The 24892-nt window shown below is 42.1% G+C and overlaps 1 protein-coding gene across 1 annotated transcript in view; it reads right to left on the bottom strand.

Annotated features, from left to right (window-relative positions):
- Positions 1 to 24892, bottom strand: part of LOC139391896 (adhesion G protein-coupled receptor B2-like) — a 253496-nt gene that overhangs the window by 99820 nt on the left and 128784 nt on the right. The window contains exon 14 of the mRNA XM_071139514.1: positions 11175 to 11301. Within this exon, the coding sequence (XP_070995615.1) occupies positions 11175 to 11301 (127 nt within the window). The remainder of the gene's footprint in view (positions 1 to 11174; positions 11302 to 24892) is intronic.

The following is a 24892-nucleotide window of genomic DNA, read 5'->3' as shown; positions in this document are numbered from 1 at the left end:
TCTCCCTGGTCTCTCTCTTCCTCTCCTCCTCCCCTCCCCCTTCTCCCTGGTCTCTCTCTTCCTCTACCCCTCCCATCCCCCCCCTCTCCCTGCTCTCTCTCTTCCTTTCCTCCTCCCATCCTCCCCCTGGTCTCTCTCTTCCTCTCCTCCTCCCCTCCCCCTTCTCCCTAGTCGCTCACTCCAGCTGTAGGAAGTCAACATGATTAACCAGCGATCTACGGCTCCATTGTAGACGGCCTATTATGGCAACAGTGCCTCTAAATCCATCCATCCGTCCCGCTCTCTCTCGCTCCATCTCTACACCTCTCTCTTCCTTTTCTATTAAACATGTTAGTTAATCCACCCCCGTCCGCCTGCTCCCTGGTCCAGGGTAAGCTGCTGGAGCCGGGCTGCCGAATCTCAGGTCTACTTCAAGACCCACACCCTCCCTGGGTGTCTGGATGTGTATGTTTGGATGGTATAACAGAGTTATGTTGAGTGAATCATAGAGTCAAGGAAGGGTGCTATCATATGTTAGATATAAATGTACAAACACAAACATGCATACACAGTGCAAACACACACACAGACACATGTGTAAACGCATGCGAGCACACACACACACACACACACACACATACTTCCCCTTAATCTCATCCTCTAAATTGCTGAGTTGCGGTAGCTGATAGCAAGGTGGAAGTGTCCTCTCCATCAACCACATTTGCTGGCCAATAAAGCTTACACACTGACCCCTACCTCCAGGGCTTCATCACTAGGCTAATGGTGCAATGGTCGTCAATTACATAGCGCTAACGGCTAAAGACACATTTCATAAATGTCACCAGGCATTCCTGCCCATTCCGGTGACCAAATGCTGTGAAATGGGAAAAGTCAATGGTATACTATGAAGAAGGTCAGAGGTTACAGAGAGAGGTCTGTTGATGGATCAAGCTTTTAGGTCTAGGCCATTATGGATATTTCCTGTTCCTAATGCCAATGGCTTTCCCCATATGATGACTTTTTCTATTTCCTTCCCTTTGGAAGTGTAAAAAATTAGAAATGTTCAAGGTTAGGTCAGATTTGTGGTGAAAGAATGAAACAAAAAAAACTGATATGTCAAACTAAAGTCCATCACCTCAAATCAACCAATAAAACTCCCCAAAACACCGTTTTTTATCTTTCTCTGACCTTTTCTGTGCTTTAACTCTGGATTCCTATTAACTGATAAGTCTTATTTGGCTTCACTGCACTTTCCCCTAAAGAGGCTCTAAGAGAAATTCTGAGAAAGAGAAAACAAGACACAGAGAGAGAGAGAGAGAGAGACAGAGAGAGAGACAGAGACAGACAGAGAGATATTCTGAGATAGAGAAAACAAGACAGAGAGAGAGAGCGAGACAGAGAGATATTCTGAGATAGAGAAAACAAGACAGAGAGAGAGAGACAGAGAGAGAGAGAGAGACAGAGAGATATTCTGAGATAGAGAAAACAAGACAGAGAGAGAGAGAGAGAGAGACAGAGAGACAGAGAGACAGAGAGAGAGAGATATTCTGAGAGAGAAAACAAGAGAGAGAGAGAGAGATATTCTGAGATAGAGAAAACGAGAGAGAGAGAGAGAGAGAGAGAGAGAGAGAGAGAGAGAGAGAGAGAGATATTCCTCTCTCAATGTCTCCACTGGCAGCAATCATAGCAAGTGGCTGAAAGAGACACATATATCTTATGAATAAAAGCCTCACAGATGCCAAGGAGGTTGCATTATACTCAGTGACACAGACACACACACACACACACACACACACCAATGTCTAGACATCCACACAAACTGCCAAACCGTTTAGGAGTTTACTGAGGGGAATAACGGTCAGCCATTTTATATGGAAAGGATGTTATTGTTGAAATGGCTACAGGGATGGCATCTTATTGCACAATTGAGATGTGTGTGTGTGTGTGTGTGTGTGTGTGTGTGTGTGCGTGCGTGCGTGTGTGTGTGAGCGTCATACTACACCCCAGGGAGATGGGAAGACAGCCAGATGTATTTGTATTGGTGAGATGTGTATAGCAGTTAACGCCTATGGAGACCTACCTGGGGCGGCAGGTAGCCTAGTGGTTAGAGCATTGGGCCAGTAACCACACAAGCTGGCTTTAACGTCTCTTGCGTATTTTGACGTTTGGATGACAAACGTGCGCAAAGTAAACTGCCTGTTTCTCAGGCCCAGAAGCTAGGATATGCATATGCATGGTACTATTGGATAGAAAATACTCCGAAGTTTCTAAAACTGTTAAAATAATGTCTGTGAGTATAACAGAACTGATATGGCAGGTGAAAACCCGAGGAAAATCCATCCAGGAAGTGGGATTTTTTTTATGTGAGTTGTTTTCCATTGAATGCCTAATTTTTTTTATTTTTTATTTTACCTTTATTTAACTAGGCAAGTCAGTTAAGAACAAATTCTTATTTTCAATGATGGCCTAGGAACAGTGGGTTAACTGCCTGTTCCAGAACGACAGATTGTACCTTGTCAGCTCGGGGGTTTGATGCCTTCCGGTTAAGTGCTCTAACCACTTGTCGCCCCAATGACTTGGGTTAGTGCCCAGATTGGAGTTCCTATGGCTTCCACTAGATGTCAGCAGTCTTTAGACATGCTTTCAGGTTTGTATTTTGAAAAACGATGAGTAAAAAGACCTTTTGGTCAGAGGACAGGGGAAGAATGCAGAGCTGCTTTGTGCGCATGATCGATAGCGCGCCGTTCGTTGTTTTTCCTTTCTATTGAAAACGCTATTGTCCGGTTGAAATATTATTGATTATTTAGACAATAGAGAACCTGAGGATTAATTATAACCATCGTTTGACATGTTTCGATTAACTTTACTGGTACGATGTATTCGTCTGCATGTTTTGACCGACCTGGAGCCAGTGGATTACTGAACAAAACGAGCCAACAAAACTGACTTTTTGGGACATAAAGAGGGACTTTATCGAAAAAAACTAACATTTATTGTGCAACAGGGAGTCTTCTTAGTGCAACCATATGAAGATCATCAAAGGTAAGTGATTAATTTCATCGCTATTTCTGACTTTTGCGACTCCTCTACTTGGCTGGAAAATGTTTGTATGCTTTTGTAAACGGGGCACTGTCCTCAGATAATCGCATGGTATGCTTTCCCCGTAAAGCCTTTTTGAAATCTGAGACAGCGGCTGGATTAACAAGAAGTTCATCTTTAAGCCTGATGTATAACACTTGTATATTTTATGAATGTTTATTATGAGGATTTCTATATTCTGAATTTGGCGCTCTGCAATTTCACCAGATGTTGGTCAGGTGGGACGCTACCATCCCACTTGGTTTTAAGACACAGCTGAACCCTACTCATCATAGTTCATACTATAAGAAAAGTGTCTCCCAATGTCTCTAATAATTACAGATGTTTTCTTGCCCAGCCAAGACGATGTACAGCAGTAGAGAACTGAACAAAGTCCCCATTCATAAACCCTGTTTAAGCTAATCAAAGGAGGAAGCACTTTTTCTTTAAACACCTTAACATTCTACTAGCAGGCTACTTGTGGTCTCCCCACGGTTGAACTGAACAGTGACTAGACAGTGGTTAGATAATTAGCTAATGAGCTCTGTGTTGTGTTTACTGATGAGCCCAGCCAAGCAGAGCAAAGTTCTCCCTTAATCAACTAATGAACCAAGCATCCACATAGTTCTACTTGTACTATCTAAACAAACAATCTCACTTAAAGGAAAAGTCCTTAGTAAATATATATTTTTTGTAAATATTTTTTAGATTAGTCCACTGTTGATACAGTTCTGCTGTAGTTTTGTATGTCAGCACACACACGTTTTAAAGATGTTGGATTTTCAAGAAGCGAAGTGTCACTTGCCACATTATCATGATGATGCGTTTTGACTGCTGACATGCAAATCATTTTGGGAATGTCTTAACGGTGGACTAATGGAAAATGAAGTTTTGTGTGGACTTGCAGGCATGTCATTATTATTCGAGGTCCGGGTCTCAAGTCAAGTTCAGAATTGAACAGGTCGAGTCTCGAGTCAAATCCAAGTCCTGCAATCTAAGAGCAAGTCAAGTCGGGTTACAAGTTTTTTCAAGTCAAGTCTCAAGTCAAGTAAAAAAAAAAATCTATACCTGCAATGATTTGTTGAACTGTAAATCTGTGTCTGTTTATCGAGGCTACCAGACAGCCCTTTTCATTATTTAGTCTACAACACATTTTGATTATGAAATAATACATTTTAGCAATCAATTCCAAAGGCAAGCTTCATGAATAAATGATCAATTTCAACCAAATTTGACATACCGAAATAGCTGATCCTATAGCTGTACAGCAAATCAGCAATCTGTTTGTTAGCTCAGTGGTTCTCAAACGTTTTGAACCGCAACCCCAAAAAATTAATGTTTTAAAGCTTGTGACCCCCACGCATGCACAAGCACACGAGCACACGCATGCTGCCAAAATTTAGCCTGTCTCGAAGATGAGAAGAACATGTAATTTTGATAGAATGTTCTACCCTTTATTTATTTTCATATTTATTGTTAATTTGTTTAGTCATTATTATCATAGTAAATGACTATATTTATTCAAAGCCTATTTAGAAATCGTAAGCAGTTTTTTAAATAACTTATGCAAAAATGTTTTGTTTCCTTTTGTTGAGACATTTTCTTTGGCTAAATTAAGTTCTGTCTGCTTAATTTTGCGCTCCATATTTAGTAAAGGTTAAACGTAGGCCTGTTGTAAAATAAATATAACTAGGCTATTGCGGTCATTTGTTGGGTAGGCCTACGGTAGGCAATCACCTTTGATGGTAATAGCTGCAATATAACCCTGTTTAGCCATTTTCTCTGGCCAAATGAAGTTCCAGCTGTAATGTTGTGCTTGTCTCAATATAGTTGAATTCCTCACACTCAAACCATGAAAAGGAAAAAACAGAGGAGAAGATGCTAAACTTAATTTAATGCCACAATCTAATAACCTGTTCACATGTTCCCCATAACAATGAATTGGCTTACTGTTGATTATTACACAGTTGAGAAACTTCTGTGAAGGTGTGGTTGTCACGCCCTGGCCATAGAGAGGCTTTTTATTCTCTATTTTGGTTAGGCCAGGGTGTGACTATGGTGGGCATTCTATGTTCTTTTTTCTATGTTTTTGTATTTCTTTGTTTTTAGCCGGGTGTGGTTCTCAATCACGGACAGCTGTCTGTCATTGTCTCTGATTGAGAACCATACTTAGGTAGCCTTTTCCCACCTGGGTGGTGTGGGTAGTTACTTTCTGTTTAGTGTGTTTTGCACCTGAAGGAGCTGTTTCGGTTGTTCCTTTTGTTACTTTGTATTTAGTGTTCAGTTCTATTTAATAAAATGATGAACACGTACCACGCTGCACCTTGGTCCTCACCTTCTTCCTCTGAATGCCGTGACAGTGGTGTTGTATGGATATTATTAAGCATATCAACTGACTTTGACAGCTGAACTTGAGGTCAGGAAGAATGGTTTAGGCCACATATGTCAGAGTCAAGGCCCGCGGGCCACATCCGGCCCGCAAGAAGGTTTTTTACGGCCCCTGGGATGATCTTGATTTATTATTAGAACCGGCCCGCAGCAAGCCGGCAGCCCGCAGATCTTTTACACGCACCAATACTACATTTCCCACAATGCAAAGGTGACGCACCAAGCAGTAGGCTGCTTCATTTCAATATTTATTGGCACAGCAGTCGTCAGCATCACAGTAAAATTAACTTTCAGATACCCATCAAAAATGGCAAAACGGAAGGTGGATACTGAGAACCGGGGGTTTCAAACAAGGTGGGAGTCGGAGTATATGTTCACGAAGGTAGCTGGAAAACCTGTGTGTCTTCTGTGTGGAGAAAGTGTGGCGGTACTGAAAGAGTATAATCTGAGACGACATTATGAAACGAAACACGCGGACAAAAACAAGAATATGGACATGGAACAAAGGCTACAAAAGGCAGAGGAATTAAAACGAGGCCTCAAATCTCGACAGGCTCTGTTCAAAAAAGCCAAATCACAAGGCCAGGCTGCTGTCAAGGCCAGTTTTATTTTGGCAGAAGAGATCGCTAAATCAGCCCGGCCATTTACGGAGGGGGATTTCATCAAAAACTGCATGATTAAAGTTTGTGACGAAGTTTGCCCAGAAAAAAGGCAACTCTTTTTAAATGTGAGTCTGAGCAGAAACACCATTGCCGAGAGAGTAGACCAGTTGTCCATCAATCTAAAAGAGCAGCTTGTGAAAAAGGGAAAAGATTTTATTGCATATTCCTTGGCTGTGGATGAGAGCACCGACATTTCTGACATTGCCCAGTTGTCAATTTTCATCCGCGGAGTGGACTCCAACCTAAGCGTGACAGAGGAGTTTTTGGCTTTACGTCCTATGCATGGCACAACTACGGGGCATGATTTGTATGAAGAGGTGTCAAGATGTGTAAATGAGATGGAGCTGCCTTGGGAAAAACTCGTGGGTTTGACAACCGACGGAGCACCTGCGATGTGTGGACACAGGAGCGGACTGGTGGCGAAGATACGGGAAAAGATGCAAGAGGAAAACGCGACAGGTGAGCTGACAGCTTATCATTGTATCATACACCAGGAAGCGTTGTGCGGTAAAGCCTTGAAAATGGAGCATGTAATGAGCATCATCACGCGCACAGTTAACTTTATCAGAGCCAAAGGTTTGAATCACCGCCAGTTCAAGGCATTTCTGACGGAGTTAGAAACGGAGCATGGTGATTTGCCTTATCACACAGAGGTGCGATGGCTAAGCCAGGGAAAGGTGCTTCAAAGATGTTTCGAGCTTCGTGAGGAGATTTGTCTGTTCTTGGACAGCAAAGGGAAAGACACAACACAACTCCGAGACGAAATGTTTCTGTGTGAAATGGCTTTTCTGTGTGACATTACGAGTCATCTGAATGCAATAAACTTGCAGCTGCAGGGTCGGGATCGTGTCATCTCTGATATGTACAGTACAGTGAAGGCATTTAAAACCAAACTGACTCTGTGGGAGACGCAGATGCGGAAAGAAAATTTGAGCCACTTTCCCAGCTGCCAGACCATGAAAGAGAAGCTCTCTACCAGTGCGTTCCCGAGCACACAGTTGGCTGATAAAATAGGTATGCTTGCCGCTGACTTTCGACGCCGATTTGCTGACTTTGAAGCACAAAAAAGCAGGTTGGAACTGCTCGGTAACCCATTTGCTGTTGACGTGGAAAGCTCACCACCAAACCTCCAAATGGAGTTGATTGACCTCCAATGCAATGATGCACTGAGGGCAAAATATGCGGCAGTGGGTGCTGCGGAGTTCGCCCGTTTCCTCCCCGGCACAATGCCCCAGCTGCGCATCCAGGCTGCTCAAACGTTGTCTATGTTTGGCAGCACATACCTGTGTGAACAACTGTTTTCTTTGATGAACCTGAACAAAACATCACACAGAAGTCGACTTACTGCTGAACACCTCCACTCAATTCTGAGGATTTCTTCAGCTCAGAGCCTTACCCCGAACATTGATGAACTTGTGGAAAAGATGGGACACCACCAAGTATCACCCTCAACCTCAAACAAGTGAACATTACTGTGCAATCACATATTTAGAGTTTTTACTCAGTTCAAGTTTAAAAGTTAAAATTTAATATTTGTTTTCACTGCATGTTACTTCTCCTTAAACAAAGTGTTGTTTTTGATTAATAGATTTTTGCACTTTATTTTTTTGTATTTCAATCCAATTATATTTTAAAAATATTTCAGTTGAGTGGATGATAGAAAATTGCTATTATTGTTTTTTCTTTGAAGTAAATTTAGCCCACTTTTGCTAAAATAGAAAATATAGTCTACTGATGGTGCCTTGAATACCGGTTTCTTTCATTTAATGTTCATGTTATGGGGATATTTATATAAAGGAAATTTGTCTTTTGTGTCTGTTGAAAATTAAAGATTACTGACAGAGCCATAAGAAAATATTGCTTTATTTATCTGATCATATTGTATTATATTTGTTAGGTTTTCAGTAGGTTCAATTAGGTTCACTAGACTATATGCGTCATTTAAAAAAAAAAAAAAAAAAAATTTTAGGCCTCCCAGAGTTACTCTTTAATCTAATAATTTATGAAATCACCAGGTAGCCTATTGCTGTGACAAAGATGCGTCAGTGGCAGATTGCTAAACTGTATTTTATATGGATAATATTAATGTAGACTACTCTATTTTTGCAACGCAAAACCGGAGACAAAAATTAAGAAAGTGCTTTCTGGTCAATAATCTTATGTGCACCCGCTTTGCACGCCAATGCTGATGACTGGTCATTGGTCAACAGTCAAGACTTGCACATTTTTGGTTCTGAAGCACAGATTTCAATGTTTTTAAATAATAATTTGGTGCAATGTTATAGGCCTATGTTAATGACCAGATTGAGCAAGCAAAGGTATACATATAAAATACAAATATTAGGCTATCTAAAATCTATTCAAATATGTATATTTATATAAAATAAAAAATACATCTCACTCAGTTTCACACTCAAAACCTTCCCACAACCTTCTCACAACCATCTCACAACCCCCAATTTGAGATCCGCTGCGCTAGCTCACCCGACCTGTGTTGATGGAAAGTTTGCTGGTCCAATCAGAGGGCCAAGTGTGCGTTTCACTAGCCAATCTCTGGCTGCGTTGAGAGTAATACATGGAGACTCTGTCTGTGCCACAAAATGAGTGACAAAATGTTAAAAAACCTGATAAGTCATCAGTCTCAAATCAAAGTTGATTCCCGAGTCATGAGGGTCCAAGTCCAAGTCAAGTCTCCAGTTATTATATTTTCTATCAAGTTGAGTCTCAAGTCATATGACTCCAGTCCACACCTCTGCTGGCAGGATCGTTAGTTGTTTGACTAGTTGAGTGGAGACAAATCTGTCCATCCCTGCTCCCGCTCCCCCTCCCTGGCGCTATAGTGCGCCAGTCTGCCCATCATTGTGCACACCTGTCACCATCGTTACGAGCACCAGCGCGTCTTTGGACTCATCTGGACTCCATTACTTTGTTGATTGCATCTCCTATATCTATCTGATCCTCGGATTCATCCTTGTGTCAGCAATATTGTGGTTATGTTACCGCTGTCCAGATCCTTGTTTGTTTTATGTCGGTTATTTATTAAATGTTCACACCCTGTACTTGCTTATCGTCTCCCAACGTCTGTCCTCACACAAATCTACTTAAAACGCTGAGTGTGGTACCAAATGACATTTTAGAAGACTGCTGTACATTTCACGTCTGTAGTTATTGGTACATGCATTTGAAATCATACATTTACATACACTTAGGAGTCATTAAAACTAGTTTTTCAACCACTCCACAAATTTCTTGTTAACAAACTATAGTTTTGGCAAGTCGGTTAGGGCATCTACTTTGTGCATGACACAAGTCATTTTTCCAACAATTGTTTACAGACAGATTATTTCACTGTATTGCAATTTCAGTGGGTCAGAACATTACATACACTACGTTGACTGTGCCTTTAAACAGCTTGGAAAATTTCATAAAATGATGTCATGGCTTTAGAAGCTTCTGATAGGCTAATTGACATAATTTGAGTCAATTGGAGGTGTACCAGTGGATGTATTTCAAGACCTACCTTCAAACTCAGTGACTCTTTGCTTGACATCATAGGAAAATCAAAAGAAATCTGCCAAGACCTCAAATTGTGGACCTCAACAAGTCTGTTTCATCCTTGGGAGCAATTTCCAAATGCCTGAAGGTACCACGTTCATCTGTACAAGCAATAGTACACAAGTATAAACACCATGGGATCACGCAGCCGTCATACCACTCAGGAAGGAGACGCATTCTGCATCCTAGAGATGAACGTACTTTGATGTGAAAAGTGCAAATCATTCCCAATACAACAGCAATGGACCTTGTGAAGATGCTGGAGGAAACAGGTACAAAAGTATCTATGTCCACAGTAAAACGAGTCCTAGATCAACAAAACCTGAAAGGCCGCTCAGCCAGGAAGAAGCCACCGCTCCAAAACAACCATAAAAAAGTCAGAGTACGGTTTGCAACTGCACATGGAGCCAAATATCGTACTTTTTGGAGAAATGTCCTCTGGTATGATGAAAGGAAAAAGAGAACTGTTTCGCCATAATGACCATTGTTATATTTGGAGGAAAAAGGGGGAGGCTTGCATGACGAAGAACACCATCCCAACCATGAAGCACGAGGGGTGGCAGCATCATGTTGTGGGGGTGCTTTGCTGCAGGAGGGACAGGTGCACTTCACAAAATGGATGGCATCACGAGGCAGGACAATTATGTCGATTTATTGAAGCAACATCTCAAGACATCAATCAGGAAGTTAAAGCTTGGTCGCAAATGGTTCTTCCAAATGGACAATGACCCCAAGCACACTTCCAAAGTTGTGGCAAAATGGCTTAAGGACAACAAAGTCAAGGTATTGGAGTGTCCATCACAAAGCCCTGACTTCAATCCTACAGAAAATGTGTGGGCAGAACTGAAAAAGCATGTGCGAGCAAGGAGGCCTACAAAGCTGACTCAGTTACATCCGCTCTGTCTGGAGGAAGGGGCCAAAATTCACCCACCTTATTGTGGGAAGCTTGTGGAAGGCTACCCAAAACGTTTGACCAGATTTAAACAATTTAAAGGCAATGCTAGCAAATACTAATTGAGTGGATGTACACTTCTGACCCACTGGGAATGTGATGAAAGAAATAAAAGCTGAAATAAATCATTCTCTCTACTATTATTCTAAAATTTCACATTCTTAAAATAAAGTGGTGGTCCTAACTGACCTAAGACAGGACATTTTTACTAGGATTTAATGTCAGGAATTGTGAAAAACTGAGTTTAAATGTATCTGGCTAACGTGTATGTAAACCTCCGACTTCAACTGTAGCTATATGAAGTATTCTAATCTATCAAATCTCTAAAGTATTTCTTTCAGCTGTATCTCATACAGCCACTTGTCTCCTGTCTCAAACTTCAAGGACAACCAGTGAATTTCTTCCATTTCCCTAACCAAGTGGACTGTTTAAAATAAAGTCACAACAATCTCTAGCTTGTAAATTTCCACACAACACACCAACACATTAGCTTGTTGGCTCCAGTTCGTGTTACCTCGGTAACCTCAGTGTTATAGAGCAGAGTGGGAAATGTGACTCACCGGGTCTTTAGCTTGCTGCGCTAGTATGGCATAGGTGGAGATCCTGCTGCAAAGGCATTTGGTGTGGACAGCGGCAGAAGCGAGCGTTTGGCAGCCCTCTGTGTCCCAGTTCTCAGCACCAGCTTCCCTGAAGGTGTGGGAAACATGGGACACACACAGTGAGGGAAACGCACACACCAACACACAAAAAAAGGTCACAGAGGAGCACACACATGCACTCAAACCAAATGTCTTAAAGAGAAAAGAGAAGAGAGAGAGAGGGAGAGAGAGAGAGTGTACACAAACAACAAGTGTGTGGTTAAAATTAGCAAAAAACACACACCTTTCTTTCCACAGAGCCGTGGAGTGAGACATGGATGCAGCTTAAGCCCCACCCTCTTCATCATATATATGAACGACTTGGCAAGGGCACTAGAACAGTCTGCAGTACTTGGCCTCACCCTACTAGAATCTGAACTCAAATGTCTACTGTTTGCTGATGATCTGGTGATTCTGTCACCAACCAAGGGCCTACAGCAGCACCTATATCTTCTGCACAGATTCTGCCAGACCTGGGATCTGACAGTAAATCTCAGTAAGAACAAAATAATGGTGATTCAAAAAAGGTCCAGTCACAAGGACAACAAATACAAATTCCATCTAGACACCGTTTCCCTAGAGCACACAAAAAACTTTACATACAGTAACTCGGCCAAAACATCAGCGCCACAGGTAACTTCCACAAAGCTGTGAACGATCTGAGAGACAAGGCAAGAAAATTTGACATACGATTTAGGATCTGGCTAAATATACTTGAATCAGTTATAGAACCCATTGCCCTTTATGGTTGTGAGGTCTGGGGTCCGCTCACCAACCAATAATTCACAAAATGAGACAAACATCAAATTGAGCTGCAAAAAATATCCTCAGTGTACAACGTAAAACACCTAATAATGCATGCTGAGCAGAATCAGGTCGATACCCGCTAATTATTCAAATCCAGAAAGGAGCAGCTAAATTCTACAACCACCTAAAATGAAGCAATTCCCAAACCTTACATAATAAAGCCATCACCTACAGAGAGATGTACCTGGAGAAGAGTCCCCTAAGCAAGCTGGTCCTGGGGCTCTGTTCATAAGCACAAACAGACCCCACAGAGCACCAGGACAGCAACACTATTAGACCCAAGCAAATCATGTGAAAACAATACGATAATTACATGACACATTGGAAAGAATTAACAAAAAAACTGAGCAAACTAGAATGCTATTTGGCCAGGTAGAGAACACAGTGGCAGAATACCTGACCACTGTGACTGACCCAAATTTAAGGAAAGCTTTGACTATGTACAGATTCTGTGAGCATAGCCTTGCTATTGAGAAAGGCCACCGTAGGCAGACCATGCTCTCAAAAGAAGACAGGCTATGTGCACACTGCCCACAAAATGAGGTGGAAACTGAGCTGCACTTCCTAATCTCCTGCCAAATGTATGTATTTGTAACTCTGAAATCCATTTGCATTGCTAGTTATAGCCTAATGTTAGCTAGCTAGCTAACGTTGAACCTAGTTGGTTAGCTTTAGGTACCTGCAGTTTAATACTACAGCAATTCATGCATGGGTTGGGATTATGGGTCTTTGTTTAGCTAGCTAGCTACATGTCTAAACATGACCCATCAAGTTAGCCAGTTGGGTCTGGGGGTGACCAGTCAAGTTAATAAGGTGTGTCTCGAGTGATTACAGGTGTGTCTAGGGGTGATTACGGCCATCTATCGCATTTCATGAACATGTGTACATGTCTAGACAATGGTGACCCATAAAATTAGCTAGATGTGGCTAGGGGGTGGGTATAGCATTTATTTCACTAGACCCATTAATTTAGACAACTATGTCTGCATAAAATGAATCTAATAATTATAAAATATGTTTATCTGGACACATTTTATTTTATGCAAGTAACCAGTTCCCTGTGCCGTTTACACCTTCTGTATCATGTGCATGTGACAATTACACTTTGATTTTATTTGATATAGTGTGTGTTTACCAGAGAAGTTCATGTCAAGAACAACATGACCTGCACCAAAGTCAGATTAGGATATATTCTAAGGACTAGATAAAGTGTATTTTTATCTGACGCTACTACTTTCACCACTTTTAGTCTTAATCTATAGTTGTTTACTACATTACCTTACTTGCTTTGTTTAGCATATGGCCTCACAAGTGAATAACTTAACCTTAACTTATTTGGGGTAGGGGGCAGTATTTTCACGTCCGGATGAAAAGCGTGCCCAGAGTGAACTGCCTGCTACTATGGACCAGATTTTAGGATATGCATATCATTAGTATATTTGGATAGAAAACACTCACTCTGAAGTTTCTAAAACTGTTTGAATGATGTCTGTGAGCATAACAGAACTCATATGGCAGGCAAAAAGCTGAGAAAAAATCCAACCAGGAAGTGGGAAATCTGAGGTTTGTAGTTTTTCAACTCTTTGCTTATCCAAGATACAGTGGAAATTGGGTCATGTTGTATTCCTAAGGCTCACACTAGATGTCAACAGTCTTTAGAACCTTGTTTGATGCTTCTACTGTGGAGTGGGGCCGAATGAGAGGGGAACGAGTCAGGTGTCTAGCAGAGAGCCACAGGCTTGTGACGCGCGTTCACGTGAAAGTTACCTCGCGTTCCATTGCTTTTCTACAGACAAAGGAATTCTCCGAATGGAACATTATTGAAGATTTATGTTAAAAACATCCTAAAGATTGATTCTATACATCGTTTCACATGTTTCTACGGACTGTAACGGAACCTTTTGGACTTTTCGTCCGTACTTTCCGCTGGACTTGCACGCATGTCGTGAGTTTAGATTGTGTACTGAACGTGCGAACAACAAGGAGGAATTTGGACATCAATTATGGACATTATCGAACAAAACAAATATCTATTGTGGAAATGGGAATCCTGGGAGTTCATTCTGATGAAGATCATCAAAGGTAAGTGAATATTTATAATGCTATTTATGACTTTTGTTGACATTGCGGATGTCTCTTTGGGTTGATTTGTCGTCTGAGTGCCGTACTCAAATTATTGCATGGTGTGCTTTTTCCGTAATTTTTTTTAAAATTTTGACACAGCGGTTGCATTAAGGAGAAATGGATCTAAAATTCCATGTATAACACTTGTATTTTCATCAACATTTATGATGACTATTTCTGTAAATTGATGTGGCTCTCTGCAAAATCACTGGATGTTTTGGAACTACTGAACATAACGCGCCAATGTAAACTCAGATTTTTGGATAGAAATATGAACTTTACCAAACAAAACATACATGTATTGTGTAACATGAAGTCCTATGAGTGTCATCTGATGAAGATCATCAAAGGTTAGTGATTAGTTTTATCTCTATTTGTGCTTTTTGTGACTCCTCTCTTTGGCTGGAAAAATGGCTGTGTTTTTCCTGTGACTTGGCTCTGACCTCACATAATCGTTTGGTGTGCTTTCGTCGTAAAGCTTTTTTGAAATCGGACACTGTGGCTGGATTTACAACAAGTGTATCTTTAAAATGGTGTAAAATACATGTATGTTTGAGGAATTGTAATTATTGGATTTCTGTTGTTTTGAATTTGGCGCCCTGCAGTTTCATTGGCTGTTGACGAGGTGAGACGCTACCGTCCCACATACCTTAGAGAGGGTTTTAAAGAGATAGGAGGGGCTAAGGTGTGACGAAGTTGAATAGGTGTAGACAAAAAGAGCTCTCCAGTAGGTGTGCCAAAACATACAAGGGACATTTTCTCAAAAGGAATTTACAATTTCATCAACTTTCAAAGTATAATTACTTTCCCATTGTTCCTCAACTGCAGTATATGATATAACATTTTGTAGCTCGTTCTCTACTTTTATCCAACGTAAAAAACACAATTACAATTTTTGCTGCATAATACCAAATTGTGGTGGTCGGTCACATACAGCTATATATACATATTCGTATGTGGACACCCCTTCAAATGAGTGGATTTGGCTATTTCAGCCACACCCATTTCTGACAGGTGTATAAAATCGAGCACACAGACATGCAATCTCCATATCTCCATAAACAAACAATGGCAGTAGAATGGCCTTACTGAAGAGCTCTTCAACATGGCACTGTCATAGGATGCCACCTTTCCAACAAGTCAGCTCATACATGTTCTGCCCTGCTAGAGCTGCCCTGGTCAACTGTAAGTGCAGCCATTGTGATTTGGAAACGTCTAAGAGCAACAACGACTCTGAAGCAAATTGGTAGACCAGTCAAGCTCACAGAACTGGAAGGCGCAGTGCTGAAGCCCGTAGTGCATAAAACTCGTCTCTCCTCACTTGAAACACTCACTACCAAGTTCCAAACTGGCTCTGGAAACGTCAGCACCACAACTGTTCATCGGGAGCTTCATGAAATGGGTTTCCATGGCCGAGCAGCTGCACACAAGCCTAAGATCACCATGCGCAATGCCAAGCTTCAGCTGGAGTGGTGTAAAGCTCGCCGTTATTGGACTCTGGAGCAGTGGAAACGCGTTCTCTTGAGTGATTAATCACGCTTCACCACCAGCAGCCCGACAAATGAATAAGGGTTTGGTGGACGCCAGGAGAACGCTACCTGCCCAAATGCATAGTGCCAACTGTAAAGTTTGGTGGAGGAGGAATAATGGTCTGGGGCTGTTTTTCATGGTTCAGGCCAGGCCCCTTAGTTCCAGTCAAGAACATTTGTGCTTATTATGTCTCTTCTCTAAATAGTTGTAAAATTCTATAGATATGGAGTAAATGAGTTTCCACTCCCCCACTTTTGAAATCTTCTCTTTGTCTCTCTCTTGTCCTGTTGGGCAATGTTGTGCCTCTCCTCTCTCTCCTGATGAATTAGATAGTGGTTTACCTTGCTCTCTGTGGGTGATGTGTTTTAAATTCTCGAATGAAAAGTGGGATGTTAAGGTCGATCAATGGGAACATTCAGAGTCTCTAATTGAACTAATGACCAGCCTTACAGACATTGACATGCCAACCACGCTCTACTACAAATGTCTTGTACCAGTTTTACTATTTATAACAGTGATACAAGTCTTCAAAGAGCTGTTAGAAAGTGACTCTAACTGTACTAATGACCAGTCTGACACAGCTATCTACACTAAACTATGCTCTGCCTTGTCTCTGGCACGTCAACTAATGACCAGTCTGACACACAGCTATCGACACTAAACTATGCTCTGCCTTGTCTCTGGCACGTCAACTAATGCCAGACTGTGGCGCCAGTTATAACAGAGTTGTTATGAGAATTCAAAGAGATTCTTTAGAGCAATATGTATGCTTAGCCCTGACACTTACTGAACTAACTGTCAGCCCCCTCAGGACTTGGCGTTAATTAAGTACAGCTGAAACAGAATTTACTGTCTCTGTTATAACACAGATGAGACGTAATCAACATTAAACCAGTTGGTAATGCTGCCACCGTACACAAACCGAGACACAGAAGGCAAACCGGAAGCCATGTTCTTGTTCAAAAGGGGTTATTATTAATGAAGGAGTTTTTTCTTGACAAACTTCTATTGTCCCCCATGAACCCTGCGATTCGGAATACCATTCACAGTTCCAGTTTGGATCTCAGTTGGAAAGAGAGGTAGAGACAGAATTTTAAGAAACCACCTTCCTTCTAAATGATCTTTCATAGCTGTACTAGGTCAAACACCTGCTGTGGAAGGGACAAAGATTTGGTAGACCAACAGCTTTGAGGGCATGGTCAGGGGCAAAGGGATATCAGTCTGCAACCTGGTAAGGGACAGACAGTCACTATGCTGTAAACACTGGCATGGCACCTGCTAGAGATTATAATCTGAGCCCTGGCATATAACACTTAGATTACACTGATTTCAACAGACAGACAGACAGACAGACAGACAGACACGCACAGGTTTTATTGAACCTTTATTTAACTAGGCAAGTCAGTTAAGAACAAAATCTTATTTACAATGACGGCCTACACCGGCAAAACCCGGACAACGCTGAGCCAATTGTGCACCACCCTATGGGACTCCCAATCACGACCGGTTGTGATACAGCTTGGATTCGAACCAGGACATCTGTAGTGACGCCTCTAGCACTGAGATACAGTGCCTTAGACCGCTGTGCCATTCGGGAGCCCAGAGTATCATTTATCCAGGTGTAAACGTCCATGAAGAACAGACCTTGGACCAGTTAACCTTTCCAAAGTCCTTCCAAATGACCTTTTTAACTGGTACCGGTTCCCTTCAGACGAGTCCTGTGACACTTGTGGGTGTCATAGAGCAACTCACCTGTCCATCTCCTCAGTTGAATTCCGTGCTGTCACTGTCACTTGCCCACTCAAGATTAACATTTTTGTCATCTATCGCCCACAAGGTGCCCTTAGAGAGTCCCGAAATGATCTTGACACCTTGATAATCTAATTTCCTGACGACGGTTCACAGCTCTTCGTATTTGGCAATTTCAGCCTCCCGACTTCTGCCTTCGATTCATATCTTTCCAACTCTCTCTTTTCAACCCTTGCCTCATTTGAACTCACCCTTTCCCAGTCCCCTCCCACTCACGAGGCAGGCAATACACTTGACCTCATCTTTACTATAGGCTGTTTGCTTACCAATCTCCCATCAACCACCTCCAGGTCTCTGATCACTACTTTGTTTCCTTTTCTGTCTCCCTCTCCTCCAACCCTAGACACTCAGCCCCTACCCAGATGGTCATGCGCCATCTCAATCTTCGCACTCTCTCCCACTACTCTCTCCTCTTCTATCCTATCATCTCTCCCTTCTGCTAAATCCTTCTCCCTTCTGTATTCTGATTCTGCCTCTTCAACCTTACTCTCCTCCCTTTCCGTATTCTAGGACTCGTCCTGTCCCCCTTTCCTCCCGGCCAGCCCGGCCCTCCCCAATAGCTCCTTGGCTGAGTGACTCATTGCGAGCATCTGTGGGCAGCTGAATGAACGAAGGAAAAGTCAACTTCTGGAGGACCTATCATCTTTCCACTCCCTCCTCCTCCTACCTTCTCTTCCTCTGTATCTGCTGCTAAAGCCACATTCTAGCACTCAGCATTTCAAGCTTCTGCCTCTAACCCTAGGAAACTCTTTTCCACCTTCTCCTCCCTCCTTAACCCCCCTGCTGTGTTCCAGTCCAATCAGAGTGATTTACAAGTTTTTTCTTTGAAAAATGTTGTTCATATTATCTGATTGTCATAAGGTTCCATGACTTTGTCTAAACAGGGCATCTGAACACACAAAATACATTTGGATGACTTTCATTACATTTTGTGTACATTTTGTGTTTGGGTGTTTCAATTCACTTTTGTACACCTGTGGTGTTCCTGGCCAAAAATGACCGGTCATTAGAAATTAATGGGTGAGACTACAATTAGTGTATAAAATTGAGTTCAGGCACATGCCCATTCATCAGATGGACACACTTCCTCTCCCAGAGTCCCACATGCATGTGTGTTTGAGCACACACCTCACTTGCCTTCTTGGCTTCCATGGCAACCGCCATGGGAACCTTTCCCCAGTAGAGTTTGTCCCCCACGGGTACCACACCTGTTTGCGTTCTCACAAACAATCGCAACATTCAATAATATATAGAACCTTTCTCGCAGCTCTGGTATATAAAGCTTTTTAGAGGCCTTGCTCACAATTCATTCTGTGTCACCACAATGACAAAAAAACATACTGTATGTGAGGCTCTTGATCATCTCTTTGATCGTGACACTGGTGATGAGGAGAGAGTCCTTGTTAAACTTTGACACAAAGTAGTCTGTGATAAATAGCACACTATGTTTTATCTGAGTGTTTGGTACAGTCAAAATAATCCATAAAAAAACAAGTTGTATGAGCTCAGGTCAATGAGGCTGTCATGACGTGGCACTTTCTGGTTATAGATCGTGGCATCCCCCTCACTCTCTCTCTCCTACACCCAGGTTCTGTTATCTCAGATCGTAAATTCCTTGGCGGAGACTCTCTCCCACTGGACATGCAGAAAGAGACACATAGAGAGAACAAAGGATTTCACATGGCAAACTCCTAAATCCCCAAAATGGGGATTTGATACAAAAGGTCCACTTGTGAGAAGGTGGGAATGGTTCATGGACATTTAAGGGACGGGTATGAGAAGTGTGTTTCATTTGGTGACCTCAGAGAGGACTGGAAACACACATAACTAGATCTCTGAATATGTACATTTCTCAATTATGGGGTTTGCATCCAATTCTTGAATAAAATGAATGAACAAAGATGAAATGATTTGTAAAATGATGTAAGGTGATGTTAAACCTTTAATGAAAGAATATAGTATTCCCTTTAAAGTTTAACCAAGTAATTGGCCCGCCCTCATGAGCACAGACCTGATCTGGTATCAAGGAACAGCCCTTTTCTACTATTACGAATAAAAAACCCTCCTGAGGAAATCCTCTTCAGACCACGCGTACCTCGATGGACACCGAGGGGGCACAGGTTGACTTTAGACCACAAAAACCTCCGTTTAAGCTAAGGTTGCAATGGTTGTTGAATTCCTAACCATGTGGAGCATTGGATTCACGGCAGGAAATGGTTCAATTCTGAGACTATCGATCCCGACAGAATAAGAGCAAATCTTAGATACTAATTACTAGTCTGCAGCTAGAAATGATGTCAACCTGGGATGCGAAGACCGACAACAGCCAAAACATCTATTCAATGAGAACATTGCTGAATGGTACTCTGAAGTATCCATCCTAACCACGAAAGACTGATCTTCAGGGAAGCAGAGAGAGAGAGAGAGAGACGATGATGATGAACTGACTCTCCAACAGACAGATGGACGATTCCAACAGAGATCGCGATGACACACTGAGCGGAAATATATATATTGATTGCAGTTATTCTGTGGAAAGGATTAGCATTTCAATTAATATAATTATCTACTGTGTAGTGATTCCTTTTTTGCCTTTCCCGCTCTTCTCAGTCCACACCCACTTCCATTTCTCCACCAAGCCGTCCTATCGGCTCAGCCCACTAGGGAACCTCCCATATCATTTCCTTGTAACCATATCTACTGTTTGTTTAAGCATTTCTGTGATTATTTAGTTAGTCAGTAAATAAATGATTAAGACAATTGGTGTATGGATGATCTATAGTATAGGCTGAGTTCGTGCAGATAAACAATCATTTACGACGTTTGGAATGAGACTAACGTGAGGTAAAGAATAATTCATTAATTAGAAGACTAATTGATCAGATATTAAAATATCTGAAGAGTTATATTAGGAAAATTATAACTTTGTAATCTGAAGATTTTCCTTGGTGCCCCGACTTCCTAGTTAATTACATTTACATGATTAGTTTAATTACGTAATAATAATTACAGACAATTGATTTGATAAAATAACAGTCTTTACTTTAATTTAATGATGCCAAAGACACGACGAGGCCTTCAGGCCATAAATTGCAAATAGAAGTTCAAAACTTGTAATGTTCACAAGAACTTAAGTTGATAAAAAGATCTAACACAACATTAGGTGATAATATATGTATTATTATGGATTTATAATCAGCTATAATAGGGCGGTCATTTTTGACAGGGAACACAGAATTAGTTAACATGAAACGAACACAACAGGAGGGTTAATCCACCACCCCCTCCAAACTCACTCTCTGTGGACAACATTGTCAACCACTTTGAAAAGAAGGTTGGTGACACCTGCTCCTCATTCAGTCAACCTATTGAGTCCACTGGTTCAAACTCTCGCAGAACTACCCTACGTCTTGACCTCTTTCTCCCCTCTCTCTCCAGATAAAATCTGTCGATAAGTGAGGTCCGGTCGCCTCAGACAACATGCTCCATCTACACCTCACCTCCTTCAGAGCATCTCTGGAGACCGTCTCCTGCTGCAACCTATTCAGAATTCTGCAGCCAGCCTGGTGTTCAACCTTCCCAAAGCCTCCCATGTCACCCCACTGCTCCTCACACTCCACTGGCTTCCGGTTGAACACTAGAGCCAAACAAACTAAGAGAAGCTGCCCTTCCAAAGGACAGATCAAAACAACACATTGTCTCTGTATCTCCTGTACCAGAGGAATGTTTCACTGCTGGTTCATTTAGTTTCCCTGTCAGTCATTTTCTCATTGGATATTCAAGAGTATTTTAGTACTTTGTTCATTAGTCCTCTTAGTGGTTTTGTTCTATTAGCAGGGATGAGGTGGAAGGTGAGCAGGACATAGCTGGTTGGTGCTACTCTTTCTATCAGTAGGAGTCACGACAAAAGCCAACCATGCAGTCATGCATGCAACACACGCATACACACGCACACGCGCACACGCAAACACACACACACACACACACACACACACACACACACACACACACACACACACACACACACACACACACACACACACACACACACACACACACACAATGGCACATGTAGGCGTGCGGCTTATCCCAAGGAAGAGGGGGAGGATGGCAGACAAACACTCTCAATCTGGTTATAAGGAGATCGGTGCTTAGGCTTTCCATGAATGAGTGAGAAAATAAGGGATCAGAACAATGAAAGACAGAACAAGGGAGCAGGACAATGAAAGACAGAATAAGGGAGCGGGACAATGAAAGACAGAATAAGGGATCAGGACAATGAAAGACAGAATAAGGGAGCGGGACAATGCAAGACAGAATAAGGGAGCGGGACAATGAAAGACAGAATAAGGAAGCGGGACAATGAAAGACAGAATAAGGGATCAGGACAATGAAAGACAGAATAAGGGAGCAGGCCATTGAAAGACAGAATAAAGGAGCAGGACATTGAAAGACAGAATAAGGGATCAGGACAATGAAAGACAGAATAAGAGAGCAGGACATTGAAAGACAGAATAAGGGGGCAGGACATTGAAAGACAGAATAAGGGAGCAGGACATGGAAGACAGAATACGGGAGCAGGACATTGAAAGACAGAATACGGGAGCAGGACATTGAAAGACAGAATAAGGGAGCAGGACATTGAAAGACAGAATAAGGGATCAGGACAATGAAAGACAGAATAAGGGAGCAGGACATTGAAAAACAGAATAAGGGATCAGGACAATGAAAGACAGAATAAGGGAGCAGGCCATTGAAAGACAGAATAAGGGAGCAGGACATTGAAAGACAGAATAAGGGAGCGGGACAATGAAAGACAGAACAAGGGAGCAGGACAATGAAAGACAGAATAAGGGATCAGGACAATGAAAGACAGAATAAGGGAGCAGGACATTGAAAGACAGAATAAGGGAGCAGGACAATGACAAACAGAATAAGGGAGCAGGACAATGAAAGAGAGAGTAAGGGAGCAGGACAATGAAAGCCAGAATAAGGGAGCAGGACAATGAAAGACAGAATATGGGAGCAGGACAATGAAAGAATGAGTAAGAGAGCAGGACAATGAAAGCCAGAATAAGGGAGCAGGACAATGAAAGACTGAATAAAGGTCTGAAGGATAAAGGGAGGTTATCACCCTTATAGTGCATTTCAATAGAAATATATAAATATAGAGAAATAAAGTGAGACGTTCCAAGAAAGAGTAAGACGACAATAGAAGTTGTTATAGTAACGGTGGGTGGTACTCGTGGTACTCGTGCTTCGTCTCACTCAGAAGTTGTGTAGCAGGTTTAGGTGACAACAATGCCTGCCATGGACATTTCCAAGTTGCTTTGAATGTTGTAAATCATAGTGTAAGAACACATTTAAAGCCTCAAAGGATAATATGATCCAACTTTCAAAACAAGTCCTTTTTGGCAGGCAACAACACGCTAGCTAGCTATTAAGCTTGCAAGGACACTCACTAATTTGTTTTGTAAACAATTAAGAAGCTAGTTAGCTTCCACATGTTCTTGTCAAACTGTCAAAAGAGAAGATAGCAAGTGACAATATGTGCCAAAAAACAGTCTAAAAAATATTTCAGGGAAAATAAATCTGATTTAACCATTCAGATACAAGTCATATTTGTATCTGATTTCAAACCACCTATGGATGTGGTTTGCATATGACTCCAAAATATCAGATTGAAATGTGCTTTCTGGCTGTTCAGACTGCAGGAAATAGTTCAGACCGAAATCGGATATGAGAAAAAAATTGATTTTTTAAGTCAATTCAAACTGCCTATGTGAACAATGCTACAATTGTCCATTAATTTCATTTGAGGAGCCCCATGGGCTCCCAGTGACAATACACTTCCTCAATAAATATGAGATTCATAACATTAATGTCTAATCGTCAACTTTGTCTCGATGGTGGTGTCGTTATGATGGTGTCGTTACTGTATACTCTCTCTCTAACATCTTGTACAGGAGTGCTTCAGTGCAACCTCCGGCCCCTGGCCCTTGGTCCCTGGCCAGGCTAATTGCTAACTCCTAAGCCTCTTTAGAGGGATTAGCTATCTTCCTGGTGTGCTAGCTAGCCCAGAGCAAAGGAACACTGGTTGCCGTGAGATCCTGAGATAGCCTATGCAGACCTTGGAAACCTATTCTTCATGCTGGCAACAAATGATCTGTGACAATAACTAATTTTGATTCTAACTATACTGAACAAAAATATAAACACAACATGTCAAGTGTTGGTCCCATGTTTCATGAGCTGAAGTAAAACATCCCAGACTTGTTTCATACCCACAAAAAAGCTTATTTCTCTCAAATTGTATGCACAAATTTGTTTACATCCCTGCTAGTGAGCATTTCTCCTTTGCCAAGATAATCCATCCACCTGACAGGTGTGGTATATCAAGAAGATGATTAAACAGCAGGATCAGGTGCACCTTATGCTAGGGGCAACAAAAGGCCACTAAAATGTGAAGTTTTGTCACACAACACAATGCCACAGATGTGGTTGACGGAGTGTGCAATTGGCATGCTGACTGCAGGAATGTACACCAGAGCTGTTGCCAAAGAAATACATTTTAATTTCTCTACCATAAGCCGCCACCAACGTCGTTTTAGAGAATTTGGCAGTACATCCAACCGGCCTCACAACCGCAGACCACGTGTAACCACGCCAGCCCGGGACCTGAGACAGCTGATGAAACTGTGAGTTTGCACAACCAAATAATTATTTGACAAACTGTCAGAAACCGTCTCATGGAAGCTCCTCTGCATGCTTGTCGTCCACACCAGAGTCTTGACCTGACTGCAGTTTGACGTCGTAACCGACTTCGGTGGACAAATACAAACCTTCGATGCCCAAATGCACGTTGGAGAAGTGTGCTCTTCACGGATGAATCCCGGTTTCAACTGTACCGGGCAGATGGCAGACAGCGTGGTGCTGTGTGGGAGAGTGGTTTGCTTGTGAACATAGTGCCCTATGGTGGCGGTGGGGTTATGGTACAAGCACGGCCCCATTGACATTGACAGGGCTGTAGTGGAGCAGGTTGAGAGCTTCAAGTTCCTTGGCGTCCACATCACCAACAAACTAACATGGTCCAAGCATACCAAGACAGTCATGAAGAGGGCATGACAAAACCTATTCCCCCTCAGGAGACTGAAAATATTTGGCATGGGTCCTCAGATCCTCAAGGTTTTACAGCTGCACCATCGAGAGCATCCTGATGGGTTGCATCACTGTCTGGTATAGCAACTGCTCTGCCTCCGACCGCAAGGCACTACAGTAGGGTAGTGTGAACGGCCCAGTACATCACCAGGGCCATGCTTCCTGCCATTCAGGAACTTTATACCAGGCGGTGTCAGAGGAAGGCCCTAAAA

This window comes from Oncorhynchus clarkii, chromosome 32 (assembly GCF_045791955.1).
Source record: "Oncorhynchus clarkii lewisi isolate Uvic-CL-2024 chromosome 32, UVic_Ocla_1.0, whole genome shotgun sequence".
NCBI lineage: Eukaryota > Metazoa > Chordata > Actinopteri > Salmoniformes > Salmonidae > Oncorhynchus > Oncorhynchus clarkii.
The sequence above is the reverse complement of the archived record's forward strand: the minus strand, read 5'-3'. Positions and strand labels throughout refer to the sequence as shown.